Consider the following 19,167-nt stretch of genomic DNA (forward strand, 5'->3'; position numbering starts at 1 on the left):
CCGCCAGCAAATCACAAGGCGCTCGACACAGCAATATCGGAAAGGGGTCGGAAGTGAGTAGAGGTTGGATTCTTTCAACAAATCCTTTTTCTAACCCCACTTTTCCGTCCCAATAGGACCCCTTTTTTGGACGCCCCTTTGGCACATTTTTTTCCGACACCTTTTGGATACTTTTCGACACCTTTTTGGACACTTTTTGCCACTTGTTTCGTCACATTTTTTAACACCTTTTGCTGATACTTCGGCTCCGGATTTAACGCATTGCTCGAAACGAAAGAAAATTAAAGAAAATTTAACGGGTGCTCGACTCTCCTTGCCAGTCGTGGGAGCGTTTTTTGGGGCAGAAGGCCACCTTTGCCGAAAATCTTCAGCAAGTCTTTGCTGCATCAGGCGGTTTTCAGTTTTTGCTGCATCAGGCGTCGAGGGATCGGCGAAATCAGCGGAAGGCGTTCCCGGTTGCAACCGGGGAAAAACATCCTTGGTCATCGGATGACAACAACACATTTCTTCCGGAGAATCACCGGAACAACCGGATCCAGCAGGAGGATCTGCGGGTTCAGCGGCCCAAGCCGGAACGCGCAGGGTCGCGTGTCAGCGAACCACGAATTGCGCAATTTGGTCAACAGCCTCCAGATGGCAGGGCACTCGGAGAGGTGCTCCGACAAAAGGTTCCCGGAAGTCGGGTCAGCAGCATGCAGAAAGGAATAAATGTAAGTCGCTCGTCTTTTGATTATCTTTTGGGGAAAATATAATGGGTTTTTCCGAATTTTGCAACGCATTAATGTTGCCATCATCATAATTATGTTTGCGTTTGTATTATTTGTGGCATCAAAGCCATTATTAATCATCGTCACACGTTTGCATCAAGAAAGAACTGTTCTTTTACCATTCAAAATTCGTTTTGGTGGTGTGGAAAGGCATTGAAATCGATATATAAGTTTAGTTGGCATCGGTTAAGGAACATTAAAATGACCCGCATGCCAAAATACTATATCTCGAACAGTCAATACGATAAATCTACTCTTCCATAATCAGTGACTTTTAATGTGAACGTAGCTGTTCAGTAAAACCTTATCTGGCCAAATTCCAAGTACCGATACAAATTAAACATTTACTTTTATGTTTAAAGTAACGGTTCCCAAAAACGTTATTAAGTGGTTGAACCATTATTATTGCTAATCGTAAAAATTATTTCGATCCATAACGGATAGCTTCCAGGGAATGGAACTAAAATTTGAAGTCATAGATTGAAGAATCAAACAATAACACAGTTAAAATTTAAAATCCTAATTCTAAGTCGAATCCACAACGTCGCCTGAAGCGCTTCCTTGATTTCAGTAATATATGAGGTGAAATTGTGTAAATTTATGTTGCAATTTTTCATTCCTTAGAAATAGTTATTGACTTTCAACATGTTGCAAACTGGATATCTTATTCAAAAGCAGCCCCTGCTTTGAAACCTACATGACGATTACTGTTCCTGCTGCGGTATATAATTTGATTAGGATACAGTGGCTATCAGGAGATTTTTACCGATCAACTATATAAAAACATTCGAAGAATTCGGACCAATACAGAAATATCGTACTGCATTTAAATGAAGTCATAAACATTATTTAATAACCATGACAAAAAGGTACTAAGAATATAGCGAAAAAACAATATTAACATGTTTCTAATCAACATACAATGTGTAACATAGTTTAACGATATATCGACTTCCATTAAAATCAATTGTCAAATATTTCGACAAAGTATCATTAACGCGTATCAATGAAATTTCATCTTGAACTTGGTATTTAAAAAGAGCTTCATTTGTACTCTGAATGATGATTTTTTTGAAAACAAAATAAAATTGGCTACCATCAGAAAGAATATTTTGGATTTCTCCAAAAACTTCCGCATCGTTTTCAACAATCGAGAAATAACAATTGTTGTGACCGTTTCTGTTAGTTTTTGTCTTTCTTGTTTCAACTGATTTGAAAAAAAACTTAGAATTATATAATTTATCGATTACATAGAATTGTTGAAGACTGTTATATTTATTCGATAAACCTTGAAGATCGTAAACCATCAGTTCATTTCTAGACGACTTATTTGTTACTTTTTTGGAGCAAAAATCCCTAACACTAGGATTGGAAAATTGGGCAAACGATGTGTTTTGTAAATGTGCCATTATACAACGATTTGTTATTTGTATCAATGGCTCGTTTGGTCCTTTAACAAATTTTTTTAAAACACCATTGATATTTTCAAATGGAAACAGTGAAAACGCCCAAAGGGGGCCATAATCCCTTGCTGATTGCACCAAATGAGTCAATAGGTGTACATTGTAGGTCATTTCTCTTGATCCGTATAGTTGCTCGAATTGTTCTACGAACATTTCTAACCGCTGCTGACATCTTAAAAATGTGGATTCAATAATTTCATCTTGAAGAAGCTCTGCTACAGAAACAGCTAAAAGTTGGAAGTGTTCATAAAATGCACCTGGTAGACATTGCGGAAGACATATTTTACTATAATGCAGAAGCCACTGTAGCCATTCGTTAGCCTTCCAATTATGACGGTCTGAAATTCTTCTTGCTCTCCTGGAGGCTTCATGAAAATGTTTTATATTAATCAGCATATTATCGATTTCGGGAATCCGTGCTTTAATGTACGCTTTACACTTGGGATTTTCAAACCACTGCTTTGAAAGTTGTTTACATATGCCAAGCAGAATACAGTGCATGAAATCTATAGGGCAGTTTCGCACAACATCAAATTTTTCAAATAAAATAAGGGGTGATATCCCTTTAACACCGTTCACTGCCTGTCCTTTCGCATCGCTTATAGCCATTGCTTTTAACACGTCTGTTTCGTTTCGAAGTGTTACATTCCGCCGGTAAGGATAACGAATTTGTCTTCCCAGAATAGTTCCTGGATGCAAGCAGTATCCACAAGCTTCGTAGCCATTGAACTGTTTGAAATTTTGCAGTTTGCATCTCGCAATGGTATCGACACAGCAAGCAGTTATTAGTATTGTCGATATTTCTCTTCCATTTAAATTTGCACCATTTGTTTGGAATTCATTTAATGCAGCACTTAGAGGTTTTAAAAACATATGAAAATCCGGCTCTTTGTTACTCATCCAGAGCCCAGCCACTAAAACATTTGTTTTAGCGTAACGCACAGTCGGTGGTAGTTCATTGATGCACAGTAGTATAGGCCAAAGAGATTTTTTTGCCGTTGAGTTGAAAATTTTTACACCATCCGTATTCAGACTCAGAGTTATACTGTTATTGTCAGTTCTCTTGCGCTCTTGAACTACTTTGGCAGTCACCATATCGGTTGTTTTAGTGTGGTTCATGTTATTGCGCCAAAAAAATTCAAAACTTTCCCAATTTTTGAGAAGAACATCTTTCAAATTTTGTACAACATCAAAGGTAATAAAGAAATGTAATTTTTCTTTGTCGCATTTGTAACATTTTGTTTTTTCGGTTCCAATATATTTTATGCAAACCTCACAAAAGTAGTGACGCGAAAATGCATTTTTCGAGAAAAATTCACTAAATTTGGTGAACGTCTTTGGTAGCATGTCAGAACCAAGGATGATATTCAGCATCGATAATATATCCTCTAGAGCAGAGTTCGTCAAATTATGTTTAATGAATATATTCATTAACATGAATAATATTTCTGTTTTACGGACGTTTAAACCTGGATGATAGATATCATTGTCGGGCGTTTCTTCCTGGAAAGAGAAATAATAATGGTTAGTAATAATAAGAAAATAAATTGTTGAATTTGTTGATTACCAGAAAAAACATTGTAAAAACGAATAATAAAAAACTGCATGCATGCTATTTATAAACACCTTTCTCAGAAACAATTTGTAATCAGAGAGTTATATTCGATTGAATAAAAGCAATCAGATTCCTTTTAATTCAACCAGAATTTATGATTGCTTTTATTCAATTGTTGAATTCAACCTAGTAGGCTCACGACCTATTAAAGGACAATCTTAAATGTTTCATAAATAACTCTTTAGAGCATGACTTTTTTTTTAAATCAATATATCAAGTTCTGATACTGTTACATCATAATAAAAATACATAATAAGTTTAAGGTAGCAATGTCCATGTTTAATAGAGTTATAACTCGTCAAAATTGTCAAAATTTTAATTTACCTATTCATTAGAAATTAGAAATATTTTTTAAAGAGTACAAAAGGGTGTTTATGATTGATAACGCCCAACAAACTGGATAGTAACAACGTTTTTTTCTCGATAAAACCTTTACTTTTACATCAAAAAATAATTAAATTTTTAACATATTCACGCGTTTCAGAGATAATTTGATTTAAGTTAGTGTTGTTGGAAAACAACACTATATATGTACATTAAAGGGTTAAAATATTCCCAAACTTACATCAGTTCCCAAAGTTTCATTCGAAGAACTTTTAAAATTTTCCTCGTGCAGTACACTTTCTGACTCTGACTGAATCTATGTTCATAGATTCCATATTCTGGAGGTACTGGGAAGAAGATGTATTGTCTAATTCAAGACATTGGCCCTCATTTTTTGAGTCTTTCTGTAAAATAAATATGAAATGCCATTAGGTTTGGATTGATGAAATACTATGTTCTCATTAATGATCATCTTACGACTTCTGGGCGGATATTAGTATTAGGGTCAGAAAAAACATTCGATCCGGAACTTGATTGAATCTCCGTACTGAGCAGGGTTTGCGGACCCAAAAACGAAGGAATGGTAACGCTGCGTTTGGTCACTTTGCCTTGTTTCTGAAATAAATGTACAGTATTAGTGTTAAGTTTTCTTAAGTTTTCACAATTTTTTTTACCTTTCGTAAAACTTTCTTTCGTGAAAAACTGTCACGAAATACGTAGCTCATTCTAGGATTCCGCATATTTACAAAAGCAATCGGCAAATTGTTGGCTCGATTGATGAATACTCTGTGTACGTACCGAAAACGAAATAAAACAGCTGTTTTCAGATGTTCACACTAACTAACACTGTTCGCAAGACTATCCCATATGCATTTTCATCATTTTTCAGCTCATCTCAAAAATCGTTCTAATACAGTTAGTACTTCAATATAAACTGAAAACATTGATTGAAAACAAGGATTGAATGGTAGCTTTTGATAAGTTCTAAACGGCGTGTGGGATCAATAAACGGGTTCCATTTTTTTCAATCTCGCTGCTTTGAGCGGGGAAACTACATCTGGAGTTAAATTTGCTAAGCCAAATTCCTTGTACTCGGAAGGATAATTACACTGGATTTGGATAAAAGATCTTCTCACAATCTTCTAGTGAAACTGAACCGTCTTCCGGTTCTACTAAAGCCTTCACCAACTCGAGCGCTCCCTCCAAAGTCTGGATGTCATCCTATCCGAATTGGGTAATGAGAATTAGATTTTCTTCCTCAATTTCCAGCTGCTCTTCTCTGTCCTTAGCAGAACATTTCTGTTTATCGAAATCTTGTTCGCACATTTCGACCATCAAGTTTAAATTGTACATCAATATTGGTAGTGTGAAATTGGTCGTGTCCTTACTCGGTTCCGTCTCAAAGAAATCTTCATCGACCATCTTAGCCTGTCCGAGTGCATGGTTCCATAACAACGGCCATAACCTCCGATGGTTCCTCTTCCCTTTCTCTGGTGAGCCTGGATCGGAGCTGCGATACCCTGCCGATTTTTTCCCAAAGAGTTGCCCGTTTGATAGCTCCTGAAGCAACAGCTTGGCTAGGGCTTGGTTCCCTGTTTCCGACGCTTTTACCCAGCGAAGCACTCTGAATCGCACTAAACTTTCGAAATCCGCTCATCGATCAGTAATCATCCGGCTTCGGAACCGCTTCCGACTCAGAACTGATCCAAGACAACTTCACAAAAAACAATTTACTTCACTTTTTTGGAAGCTCCGAACCTGGGTGGGGCACATTTACAATTGAAATACTCGAGTAATAGATACATGCAAATACTTAAACGGCGAAATTACTCAATTTTGAAGTGCCTTTTCAATGATGAATGTATAATATATGCTATTGAAGATTGAGAATGCCTTGTAATTCTGTAAAAGGATGCTTCGGATGGTATTGAGGAAGCATATTTTATTAATTTTATTCAGCCAAAGCATCGATTGGGATGATTGAACACGAAATTGATAAATGCTTCATACACAAAAAATACTTTTTATTATTGCTTTATGTTATTGCGCAGTTTTGAATTTTTCCGGTTTAAAGTGTCTGAAAATTATGGAGACTAAACTTTCAGAAGGAAGTGAATTTTTTATTGAGAACTTTCCGTATAAAAAAATCCACATACTAAGCCAAAATAGATTTGAAGTAATAATGCATATAGCTAACTTTACAAATAAATATTTATATGCAAAATTTATATCTTTCCAAATTTGTTTTTTTTATATGACTCAAAATAAAATTTAAACCATTTTGAAAAAAACGATTGATACCAGTGAAGAATCGCACTAACACACATTAGAATTAATGTGTTTATTGTTATTTTTTGGTTTGTGTATGTGTAATAATTTATCCATTCGTCTATCCAACCAACTGCAACCAACGGCCATTTTTAGGAAAGCGTCCGGTCCAGCAAAGCGGCGATTTTTCTTCTTCTAAAAATGGGTCCGAAAAAAGGAACACTACAAGGTATGTTTAATTTGAATTGTTAATTAACTGTCTTGAGAACTAATCTAATATTTTTTATTTATTTTCAGGATCTTCAAAAGAGAAGAGACCGAGGTCTTATCCGGTATCAGGTGACAAACCGGCAGCCAGCAAGCCAACTTTCCTGGAGAGCGACCAGGACCCGGACCCCGGCAGCGAAAATGATCCGGATGAGTTGCGTTCTGGTGAGTAAACCTTTTTCTTAAATTCAAAAAATGAAATTTGAACGCAGTGGAAATGGGGCCATTCAAATATTACGTAACGCGTTTACGGGCGGGGGAAAGGGTAAGGGGTTATAGCAGTTGGTTACGGTTTAGGAATTTTTGATGGAAAATCTGATAAAAATGTGTTACGTAGGGGGGTGGGAGGGTTGAAAATTACCGAAAATTGCGATACGTAATATTTGAGCGGCCCCTTCAGAATTTTTATTTTCATAGGAAAGTACCGCAAAACTAAGGTTTTTTTTTCCTTGGATTATGGGCTAAATAAAAATTCTTTTCTTTCAAATGCCTTTTTCTTTGTTTGGAAGAGTTTTGTTTTTAAAAAATCTTTGAATTAAAATCTGAATGCTTTGATAGAAAAACAGTTTCACTTGATACAAAATTGTTTTCGTTTGCTACAATGTAATTTTTATTTAGTTTAAAATGCATTTATTCATTGAATCATTTATTCACAAAGACTAACACAAACACTGTGTCACTATAATTGAATTATCCGGTCATAAATTTTGTTGACAAGTTTGCCATTCTGGCCTAAGGGCATTCTTCATGGGTCGCTAAATAGACTTCCGGAAGCAACTCCGGTTGCTGGCTTTACTCACCATCTGACTGGTGATTTTCGCTGAAGGTCACGCCGAAAGTAACAACTGGATTTGGAGAGGAATAGGGGTGGTTCTGTAACAATGTAAGCGCTTATAGAAAATCACTTTTTGATTGACGGATTAATGTACCTACACTTACCATTCTTCATTCTGAATCCTCCTATATAGCTAAGCTCACTGGTTTAGATTTTAAACACGACCGGCCAAACCTAATTCGATTTTTCGATTTTGAGTTCTGCTCAAACCAATATGTCTTCCGAGTTTTAAGTTTTTATTAAAAAAAAGAAATCCTTACCGTTGAAAACATTTTTCTTTGGTTAAAAGAAAATTTACTTGCTTACTGAGTGAAACGAAAAAATTCGTCAAACGAAAATTTACTGCTTACTGAGTCAAACGAAAAAAATCGAATGAATTTGTGAACAAATAAAGTTGAATTGTTTATAAAAGTTAGTGAGAGTAATGAAAGTAATGCACTCACGCAATTCAGCTCACCTGTAGATCAAATTATAATCGAAAGATTTATATACGAAGATCTCATTATAAATGGTTTAAAGAAAAAGCGAATACATGATTGCAGGTGAATTTTTTACGTATTTTTAATTCGGCGGTTTTGAGTAGAGTTTACAAAAGGCATCATTACTTCTTTGAAAATTTATTAAAAGCCAAGCATCAGCAACTAAAGTTTAAATTGGAATCCTAAAACGAAATTTTAAAAAAAATTATTTATGAATCAGTAATCCAATACCAAATTCAATGTTTATGATATTATTTCAAATTTCACGCAAAGCAAAATAAACTAATTTTCAATGGAAACTTAAATTTAAAATTTTCAAAATATCACAATCCCCATGTTTTGGTCCGTGGTGCTTTGCGTTTCAATCTGCTACTTCTTTATTTCTTTCAAAAATATCAACATATATCACCGTAATCTGAATGAATTTTTAGTTATTCTCGCACTTTAACGTTCAAATAAAAAAAATTTAATGGTTAAAAAGCCCAATAAACATTATTATTATATATACTGGTTAATGATCATTAAGCCTACTCCACACTCGGCAACTTGAAGTGCGATTCCGGTTACTGAGACTTGTTTATGTTTACATCTTGTCTCCCATACTTGTCGGGAGACTTGAGACGACAATCTCATCAAATGTAAACATAAACAAGTCTCAGCAACCGAAATCGCAGTCCAAGTTGCCTAGTGTGGACTAGGCTTTAATCATCAAACCCGTGAGTAAACAAACTAATATTGAGCTGCTTTCAAGCTTCATAACTTTGAAAATCTTTCCGGAGCATCGGGAGAACACACTAACATTTACCGACGTGTGTCGGAAGTGTGAATTGAATTGTTTTAAATAATGTTATAATGCATGCATGCAAATAAACAAACAAACATGTATATGTTATCTTACTTTATTTTTATATTGTTTTGGTTTAGCTACAAAACTACGACGGAATGACGATGCAGATGAAAATAACCTGCAAGTTATTTTACAAAGGCGATTGCTCGCAAAGGGCGTGGAAATGAGCCCAGCCGGAATAGCTTATGTTTCGGCTTGCGGTTTATCTAGCAATTCTTCAGGAGCTTTTTCAAGAGATCCGCTGCTAGAGCTTTCGCAAAAAAGCACATCTTCCGAACCGATCAAAGTGTCAAAAGCAGCAACGCCACCGATGGTATGTGTGAATTCAGATGCACTTTTAGACGCACAGATCTCATCTGAAATAATGTTCGAAGACACCGAGTGGTTGAAAGAGGAAAGCTTATTACCATCAATTGAACCTGTCCGAACAATTTCGGACAAAGCTGATGAACTCGTGGTTAGCCAGATTACTCCAGCAAGGATAATAATGGTTGATCATTTGAGTTCAGGCACAGTAATGCAGGACGATGCAAACACCACTGATCTTGATTGGAAAAACGAATACTTACAACTTGAAGCGAAACATTCGAAACTAAAAAAACGGATAGCGAAATTAAAGAGAAAAGTCGTTCGAATACAAAAGGAAAAAATGGAAACAGACGAATACGCACTGACCATCTCCAAGGAACTCCGGAATCTTAAAGAACGCCGAAATATTTCCCAGGTAATGTTTTTATTGAAAAAATACTTTTGATATCATCTGAAAATAGAAATTGCGAAAAAAGAAATATTAAATTATAGTTAAATGTTTAGTATATTATCATCTCAGCAGAATTGTCGTTTGGCATGATGATCGTTTGGTATAAATTAGTTTGGCATAATGTTCGCTTAGCATAATGGTCATTTGGCATGATTGTCGTCTGGCACAAAATATTGCATTTCATTCAACTGAAGTAATGCACATAATCAATGGGGAGTATGACATTTGGCATAAAGGCCATTTGGCATAAAAGCCATTTGGCATAATTTCAGCTTACCGAGTGATGACTGTTTAAATAAACTTACCTTTTTTTTTTCAAATTTTGCGCCGTTGCCGCAAACATCGAGGATGCAGGGGGTGAGGCGGCCCAAAGCCGCCGAGGCTCCCCAATCCGAGGTGGCCGCCGACCCGCCGCCGGAAGCGGCGGTTTTATTACATTGGTCTAGGTCTACTGGGGCCTCCTATGTTTACGTGAAAGCTAGGGGTGATCCCTAGCGCGATAGCGCGAAGGACAATATTTAATAAAGGTTCGAACGCGTAGCGTGAGGAGGTGGTTCAAGCTTAGGTCTAAACGCCTCACTTATTGCGGTTCTACAAAAGTCAACACCAGCCTCCTCACGCTGCGCGTTCGAACTTTTATTAAATATTGTCCTTCGCGCTATCGCGCTAGGGATCACCCCTAGCTTTCACGTAAACCTAGGAGGCCCCAGTAGACCTAGACCAATGCAATAAGGCCGCCGCTTCCGACGGCGGGTCGGCGGCCACCTCGGATTGGGGTGCCTCGGCGGCTTTGGGCCGCCTCACCCCCTGCATCCTCGATGTTTGCGGCAATGCTGCAAAACTTAAGAAAAGAAGACATGCAACGTTTTCCGAAAAGTGAATCTCAACGTGATCACACGAAAAAAGAAATTATGCAAAATGGCTTTTTGTCAAATGGCTTTTATGCCAAATGACCTTTATGCGAAATGACCTTCATACCAAATGGCTAAAACATAAAAAGTAAACGTCAATATGTTTGATAAGCCTACTTTTCTACTTTCATTCAAAACTTTTTAATTGTAATTGTGATTTTATTCGCGATAACCATGATTAAAAGATACAACCATTGAATGCATCATCCTTCAATTATATGCCCAATGACCATAATGCTCAACGACTATTATGTCAAACAGCCAGTATGTCAAACCACCGTTAAGCGAATCGCATACGACCATTATGCCAAACAGTATACAATCATTTAAATTGAACACCGAATTGATCACGTACATTTATTTGCAGGTGAAGTTCACAGAGAACGACAAATTCGATATTTCGAGTGTCGATATCGAAAATTATCATCAAAGGGCTACAACGGATAGTATTTTTGCCAGCTTGATTGCTATCCATATTTTGAGCGCAGAACGATTGAGACAGATGAGTGTTTCGGGTTTGCCCTCTCATCGTTTCTTAAAAATTAAAAACCCAGATGGATCATTAAAGTACCCAGCGGGAGAAAAAATCCCAAGTTCGGTGCTAGAGTTCATATGTGGTAAATTTTGTAAAAACAAAACTCAGAATTTGTTTTGATTATTATTTTTTTACAGATAAGGTAGCTGAACGAACAGCGATGCAGGTAGGCTCATACAATATTCTGAAAATTAGAAAAGCGTCGCAAATGGCAACAATAAAAAAATATATTGCCAACAAAATTTCGAATTTACGGAAGGTTCGTCGACCACTGGATGGTAATTAAATTGAACTCTTATAGGTTGTAAGCCTACTTGATTGACTTTAATATGAAATTTTGAAGTGATTTGTGAGTTTAGTTTTAACTTCTTAAAGTAACCACAATGTAATTCAATGAATTAGAACAAAAGCGAACAATAATAAAACAATGTTATCGATAAATTTGTATCAAGAAATATTTTATCCGAAAATCCATTAAATAGTTAATTAGGGGTTTAATTTTATGGGGAACAAACAGAATCATACAAATACGGAACTATAAAGCGTTTTTAGACGTACTACAAATAGTTTGATGATTGGTAAACATCATTCTTTAGCGTTAAAAAGGTTTTGAGGTTATCGTCTATTAGCAGTTTAACGATATAATCTAATAGTTTTTAAATGATTACGTTATTAAGGCACTATAAATAAAACAGTAATCTCAGTACAAACGATTCGTACAATAATTATTCCGATTTCCTTAACAGTTCGATTAACGGTTTGATAAATCGTTTAAAATATGCATACACATGTTCATTCTAGAAACAGTTCAATGCGCTGAAAACGTTATTCATAAGCGTTCTATAAACCATACCCTAACTGTTCCTAGAACAGTGTCTCCATATAGAGGTTTTAATAGTTTTAAACAGTAACATAACTTAACGCCATATTCAACAGACCGTCGTTTTGGAATTCAAGATAAGTGCAATGTTTTTTATGGTTTCAGATAACATTTTCTAAACGTTTTTTTACGGTGTTTCTAATAGTTTCATAACTACAACAGGAACAGTTGTGATACAATATTTTCGTATTCGGGGACCCTTATTCAAAAGCTTTTTGAAGAATGGATTCATTTAGTATACTAATTACTTTCGAAATATGGTTTTAATAAAACTTTGAATCAAAGAATTTGGTTGAATGTCAAAGGTGAAAAAATTTCGGAAGCAAAGAGAAATGGATTTGAAACACACATTTTGAAATATTCCAAATTTAGTGCAGTTTTTCAATAATTTTTTTTGAATAAAAGATTTTTAAGTTGACATTTCTCACGCGCACTTGCTCTCGTGTACGGATGAAGATGGGGAAAAAAGTCTAAAAACATGATCGCTTTTAAGGTTAATTTTCCAGTCCAGTCCAGAATTATGCCAAAATCTCGCGTGAGCTTTCATTACGTCGTATGAAACAAAATGTAAACAAACAGTTTTATTACGAAAAAAAAACAAAAATTGACTTAAACTAGTAGCAACTTCTTTCCATTTAGAATATTTGTAGCCTGGACAACATATGTGAAATACAAATTTTAAAGTTGTTTTGATCTTTTGAAGCAATTTTCTGTGAATTTTGAAGATGTTTCATACAACGTAATGAAAGCTCACGCGAAATGGTCATTACAGTTGTTTTTTTTGTTATTTCTCACACACATTTGAGCAGGGAAAATACCCGGTCGACAAACACGGTCGTTTTTGAGGTTATTTTTCTAAAAAATTATAAGTTTTAGTGAAACTAGCAGCATTATATCACGAACACTTCCATCGTCAAATAGGATTAAAGATCTCATCAATACATTCAGCACATTTAAATATTATTCAATATATGTCAATAACTTATTTCACTTCTCAAACCTAGGTACGAGCCAAGAAACAGTTAAGATAAATTAGAATTCAAGTTTTTCAAGGAGTTATATATAGTTTTTCTTTTTGGTCGCAGTCAACCTTTCAGATTAAGACGAACAATTCCGAACTCAATTAATTATTTATAACAGACATTATAATTTTCATACTGTTAGTCAGCCGGATAAATAAATTTTGAAATCAAAACTGAAGCTCAAAATTAATTGGCTCTGAACTAAGGACCGCTATAACGTTGGGTTTTTCATCTCAATTGATCAACAGTCATTGTTTGTATACCATTCATCTCTTATTATGATACAGTAAATTAAAGTAAACAATTAACATTGAAGACAAAAACGATAGTGAAAATATTTGAGAAAGAAGTCAAATACTAATAGGTGATTCAATCAAGACGGTTTTCATTTGGCTTGTTAATTATCAAGTGTAATTTTTTTTCTTGATGGAGCACAGTAGTTTCACGATGCCCCGACAGATGACGTATGATTCTGGGCGACTTGTAGTTGTATGGATTCAAGCGCCACTGATCAGTCTGGGTATCTGGTGTCCAGCCTTGCCAGATCTACGGATTTCTCCGTAGTTCTACGGATTTTCAACATTTCTACGGAGCTACGGATCGATGCTCGAGATCTACGGATTTTCACCATTTCCTACGGATTTTCTACGGATTATCGAAAAAATTCAAGGAATTCTGCGTTAAATGAAAATTCTACCTGACGACCAAAAAAAAAAAAAAAGGTCATCAAGTTTCATTTGGTCGAAATCAGTACATTTTTCGATTTCCGTAAAATCTACGGACTTGAGCAGTTTTCAATCTGGCAACGCTGCTGGTGTCTGCGCTGCAATGCAAATGCTGTTCGCACGCATACCAATGTACCTTCGATTCATGGTTCCCAAATAGCGATTTTTGCATTTAAAATGCTTGTATATGACTTTTAGTTAGTCGAATTACTTATGTTCTCCAACTTATTCCGAAGCTTAAGTTGATAGCAACGGTCTTATCACACAACCCAATTAGTATGAAAACATTTGTGTGTAGTTCTAAATAAAGTTTTAGGGAAAACATCAGCCCAAAAATACCTCTTTAATGAGCATGTATTTTTTCTAGCTTCCAACACTGGTGGTGTATTTCGATTGAAGTTGCATGCCAAGAAAAGGAACAAAATTAGTTTTCAATTTTTATTCAAAACCTAAATAAATATTCACTCTTTAGACTTTCTAGTATTTTTTGATTTTTTGCCGAGTTTAACTGTAAGCATGAGTATTTATTGCAAATTTTTCAAATGAATGTCCGCGTTTGAAAGCGCATGTGAATTTAACAGTTGCACTAGAAAGGTGAGTTCATCTGATTTTCATACGGTGGTTTCCAACATAATTTCCTCGGATGCAGATTGAAAAAAAAATAACTTCTTTATTAAAGTACAAACAATCAAAAAATTCGGTATGCACAGATTTGAAACAAATTATTCTCTTCGCAATGAAAATATATTCAAAATTTTTTAAGCTCAATTTGGACCTGAAAAACATGAAAAGATATGTTGGCATGCCAAGAAAAGGACCATGTCAAAATAGGGCTCACTTACCCTAAACCTTACTATTTCTCAAATTTTAGGGGCGCGCGGTTAATTCATCAGTTTTTTGAAGAAGTAATCGATAAAATTAAAAGCGCAACAACTTTATTCATAACGTAGCTGAGAGAAATGATTATAATGTTTATACCTAATAATTATAATATAGGTAATTTTTAAGTCTTGGTTAAAAAAAAAACGATTAGATTATTTTATTTTAAAAAATGCAATTTCAAAACCTTTTTTCGGTAAAAATAAATCACGATTTTTTTGTTCAGTGCAAAACGATCTGATTATCTTAAACCAGCCTTGAGCAAAACCCTTTTGAGTCTATATTGTTGTATAGGATACTTAGGACGGGAACTTCAGAACCTTCTGTAGGTGGGCCTTTTTACTCTTATAGCCCGAATAGAAAAACATTGTGAAAAGACCATGAATTTCATTTTCACGCGACCATAAATTTTATGGTTGAAACTATACGAATCATGGTACATGAAACCATGAAAGGACTTTAAAATTCATATTTTTAAACAGTGAAATTTATGGTTCTAGCAAAATTTACCATGAAAAAAGGGGGTTGTTAAGCAACTTAACAATGAAAAAATCAACTTTTGTCCATACATTTCAAATCGCAAAACTATGAAGTGAATGGTTATTTCAGCTTCCACTTTTTTCAAAGAAACTGTGAATTTCATTGTTTTCTCTTGAATTTCAATGGTTCAACGATCGTGAACATCAATGTTAATTTACAATTTATCATAATTCCGGGACCGTGAAATTTCACGGTTTGAATTATTGTTTTCAGTTGTTTTTATTTTCATTTCAAATTCATATTTCAGCACCAACACGTGAAAAGGGTCTATGTTCATTTATGACGTTTAGAGAAAACCCCGTTTGAAAATTTTGCAATCTTCCATTAATCGCTAATTAAAATTCACGAGGAATCTTCCAAGTCTATATGGTCAAAACGATGCGTAGGATCATTCTAAATATGTTTTTATCGATACGACGTTATTATCATGGAAAAATAGCTCGCAATTGTTTATAGACCCTAGCTGGAGTATGAAATTCATCTAATTGTTTTTTACATCCTTTGTTTTGTACTGTATGTCTCATATGTGTGAGTGAGATGGAGATAAAATTTTCCCTATTTTTTGACAAAGGCTTATGGTTCTCGCTACAGTAGTGAGTGAATAGCTTTCCGCATTTTTCCCCTTTTAATGTTTTGCATCTAGACCGTTTGCTTTGTTGTGGAGTAAAGGGTGTAAAAGACAATCTGTGTGAGGATAATGTCATTTTATGGTTCTAAATTTTTTAGATCCTTTGCTCAAACTGCATTATAAATCTTACTGTTAGATCAAAGCAATCATAACATATTTGAATTTCCATTTATGTTTGATCACAGCAATCGGTTACTAGCTTGCGCATTATAAAAACGATGAAATTGTCAGCACATAAGTTAGTCTAAGTTTTGTTCTCAATAAAGTAACAACTAATAGTTTACAGTATAAACTAGTTTCATTCTGGAAGTGTCCAGACATAACAAATTGGCGACGAGGATTTAAGAACCTGAAGCGATGGCAGATATTCGGGAAGCAATACTCCAGATGGCGGCACTCCTCCAGAAGCTAGCCCAGCCAACCCCACCACCTAGCAGCCCAGAGCAAACTCTGGAAGCCTTGGCAACGAACATCAGCGAGTTTTCCTTCGACCCGGAAAATGGAATCACTTTCGACAAGTGGTACAGCCGGTATGCGGATCTCTTCGAATCAGACGCCAAGAACTTAGACGATGCTGCCAAAGTTCGATTGCTGCTGAGGAAGTTGGACACACCATCGCACACTCAGTACGGCAACTATATCCTGCCAGAGCTTCCCCGAGATGTCAATTTTGAAGACACCGTCGAAATCCTTCAGAAAATCTTCGGAACGCAGACCTCAATCTTCAACAAGCGCTACCAATGTCTGCAGCTCGTCAAGTCAGACGCAGAGGACATCATTAGCTACGGAGGGAAGGTCAACCGTGCCTGTGAAGATTTTGACTTCAAAAATGTCAAGATTGACCAATTCAAGTGTCTGGTTTTCATTTGCGGTCTCAAATCGCATTGCTACGCCGACATCCGAACCAGATTACTTGCCCGAATCGAGAACGAAACCGCAGAGGTTCCCGTTAATCTCCAAACTTTGATTGACGAATATCAACGGCTCGTTAATCTCAAAGCGGACACCACCATGATCGAGCGCCAGTCAAGCTCGAGACCATCAGTGCACGCTGTACATGAGAAGAAGGGACAACATTTTCACCAGCAGCAGCCATCTTCAAAGACGGAAAATAAATTGCCACGCACTCCTTGTTGGCAATGCGGTCAGATGCATTATGTTCGGAATTGCACTTTTTCGAATCATTTGTGCAAACAATGCAACCGTGTCGGCCACAAGGAAGGATACTGTGGCTGTCTCTCGAAATCCAAACCTACAGGCGGGGGAAAGAAACCAACGGAATCTCCAAAGGCCAAATCCAATGTTGTGTACATCGTGAACCACATCACTCAGCGTCCCAACAAGCGGAAGTTTGTTCCGGCGAATATCAACGGCATCGGAACCAATCTTCAACTGGACACAGCAAGTGACATCACGGTAATCTCCAAGCAAACATGGAAAACCTTGGGTAAGCCTACTCTCAAGGAACCATCAATTCAAGCCATCAACGCGTCGGGAAAACCACTTAAGCTGATAGGTGAGTTCCAGTGCAAGACGAGCGTCAACAACAAAACCTGCCATGCCAGATGCTACGTCACAGTTTCTCCGAATCTCAATCTATTTGGCATCGACTGGATTGAAAAATTCGGACTTTGGTCAGTTCCCATCGATTCGGTTTGCAATCAAGTCAAAGCGAAGCCGGTCGATAAGCTGATTCAACCAAGGAAAATGCGGAAGAACGACGATGCTATCAACAAGAAGTACGGTGCAGTCCACAAAAGATTTCAGCAAGGCGACTTAGTTTACGTCAAGGTCCATCAAGCGAACTCCTGGAAGTGGGAACCAGCAACCGTAATCGAGAAAGTAGGAAAGGTCAACTACAACGTGTTCCTGCAAAAGCGACATCGTCTGATCCGTTCCCACATCAACCAACTCAAGACACGAACAACAGAATGCAATCTCGAAAATCCACCAACACCACTTTCCATTTTCTTTGATGATTTCGGATTGACCATTCCAACCAAATTGCCATCTCCAGCCGTTTCTTCAGTAGGACCGAATCCAGCACTCAACGGAGACATGGACTCTGGCGATTCAGAGTACTATTCGGGTGACAACAGCAGAAACGACGATCCACCTCAGCCAGATCCAGTGCCACTTCCGATTGCACCTCCCGTAAGGGAACGACGTTTGCCATCGAAATTCGAGCCGTACTGGATGCCTTAAGGGGGGAGATGTTAGATCAAAGCAATCATAACATATTTGAATTTCCATTTATGTTTGATCACAGCAATCGGTTACTAGCTTGCGCATTATAAAAACGATGAAATTGTCAGCACATAAGTTAGTCTAAGTTTTGTTCTCAATAAAGTAACAACTACACTCAGAAAAATCCTATTATGTAGGCCATAAGATTCTCTTATGAAGTGGCGCCATAAGAAAAAACAATGAAATTCATAAGATTGTCTTATGATGGAATGAACTCAAAGGATGAACACCGGTTTCAATGAGGGTTTGTTGCTTTTCATAAGATACTCTTATAGGAAAAGAAATGTCGCATAAAATTAAAATAATTCAAGATTATTTTTCGTTTTATTTTATTTTCTGCTTCATTCGTATGAAAAAACATTATGGTATTATGGTGACAATCAGCTGCCTTTTAACACCCGGTTCCATAAAAAAGTTGTATTGCGCCTCGGACCTTCGACTTCGCGCTTTTTGCCGGTAACCAAGCTGAAAAGTTAATAAAACATAAAATTTTCCCATTTAGCTTACAAATATTTTCAACTAAAAATAAATTTCAACTCAAACTTACCATTTAGAAGAATAAAATCACATAAAAGTATTCAGTAAAAGCAGTAACTTTACAAATGGTCGAGTGATTCTGACGACTACGAAATGCATGACTGATGGAATGAATGTGTTCATCATTTTTTCACAATGCCGTTTCTTCTATTGTTCATAAGAACTTCGTATGAGAATTGAAAGAATTTCATAAGACTCTTATGAAAAACAATTTTACACTCTAAATAGCGGTTCATAAGATGCATCTTATGAAAATTGTAATAAGAATTTGCCTGAGTGTAATAGTTTACAGTATAAACTAGTTTCATTCTGGAAGTGTCCAGACATAACACTTACGAAAACTGAAAAGCTAAAAACGGTTTTTGTGTTAAGTAGAGCTCCTCCCGCATGGAGCAGTATCATACGATAACGATCCCCATTATCTTCTTCCCAAGACACCCAAAACATTCCCTTAATAGTTTTGGATTATTAAAGAACGATTATACTGATCGTTTTTTCGTGAAATGGAATCGTTTAGACACAAATAACGATACAGGGAACGGGTTGTTAAGTAAATAAACGATTCATTTTTTTGGCTTTTTTCTTTTCCAAAACGGCCGTGACCCGGGCTGTATGATACGTTTAATCTTTACTTTATG

At 36.3% G+C, this 19,167-nt stretch overlaps 2 protein-coding genes and 1 long non-coding RNA gene across 6 annotated transcripts; 1 reads left to right on the forward strand and 2 right to left on the reverse strand.

The window, feature by feature from the left end:
• Positions 1-1,024: 1,024 nt before the first annotated feature.
• Positions 1,025-4,519, reverse strand: LOC129738837 (uncharacterized). Its single transcript, XM_055730142.1, has 2 exons — positions 4,411-4,519; positions 1,025-3,733 (listed from the first exon to the last, which is right to left on the reverse strand). Exon 2 carries the CDS (start codon positions 3,665-3,667, stop codon positions 1,676-1,678), a length of 1,992 nt encoding a protein of 663 aa, XP_055586117.1. The 5' UTR covers positions 3,668-3,733; positions 4,411-4,519; the 3' UTR covers positions 1,025-1,675.
• A 1,995-nt stretch (positions 4,520-6,514) lies between these two features.
• Positions 6,515-11,480, forward strand: LOC129739328 (uncharacterized). Of its 3 annotated transcripts, XR_008735821.1 has the most exons (4): positions 6,515-6,666; positions 6,735-6,869; positions 10,904-11,153; positions 11,209-11,480. XR_008735821.1 is itself a non-coding variant. In XM_055730739.1 (3 exons), exons 1-3 carry the CDS (start codon positions 6,639-6,641, stop codon positions 11,355-11,357), a joined length of 312 nt encoding a protein of 103 aa, XP_055586714.1. In that variant the 5' UTR covers positions 6,515-6,638; the 3' UTR covers positions 11,358-11,480. The 3 variants fall into 3 exon arrangements, 2 of the variants coding, with proteins under 2 accessions (XP_055586714.1, XP_055586713.1); XM_055730739.1 differs by lacking the exon at positions 10,904-11,153; XM_055730738.1 differs by lacking the exons at positions 10,904-11,153; positions 11,209-11,480 and adding an exon at positions 8,943-9,906.
• On the reverse strand, positions 7,334-7,893 carry LOC129739329 (uncharacterized). Of its 2 annotated transcripts, none has more exons than XR_008735822.1 (2): positions 7,644-7,893; positions 7,334-7,577 (listed from the first exon to the last, which is right to left on the reverse strand). It is a non-coding gene; the product is annotated as an uncharacterized LOC129739329 (long non-coding RNA). The 2 variants fall into 2 exon arrangements; XR_008735823.1 differs by having other exon boundaries at positions 7,638-7,893.
• Positions 11,481-19,167: the final 7,687 nt, after the last annotated feature.

Source organism: Uranotaenia lowii, chromosome 1, assembly GCF_029784155.1.
Source record: "Uranotaenia lowii strain MFRU-FL chromosome 1, ASM2978415v1, whole genome shotgun sequence".
Taxonomy (NCBI): domain Eukaryota; kingdom Metazoa; phylum Arthropoda; class Insecta; order Diptera; family Culicidae; genus Uranotaenia; species Uranotaenia lowii.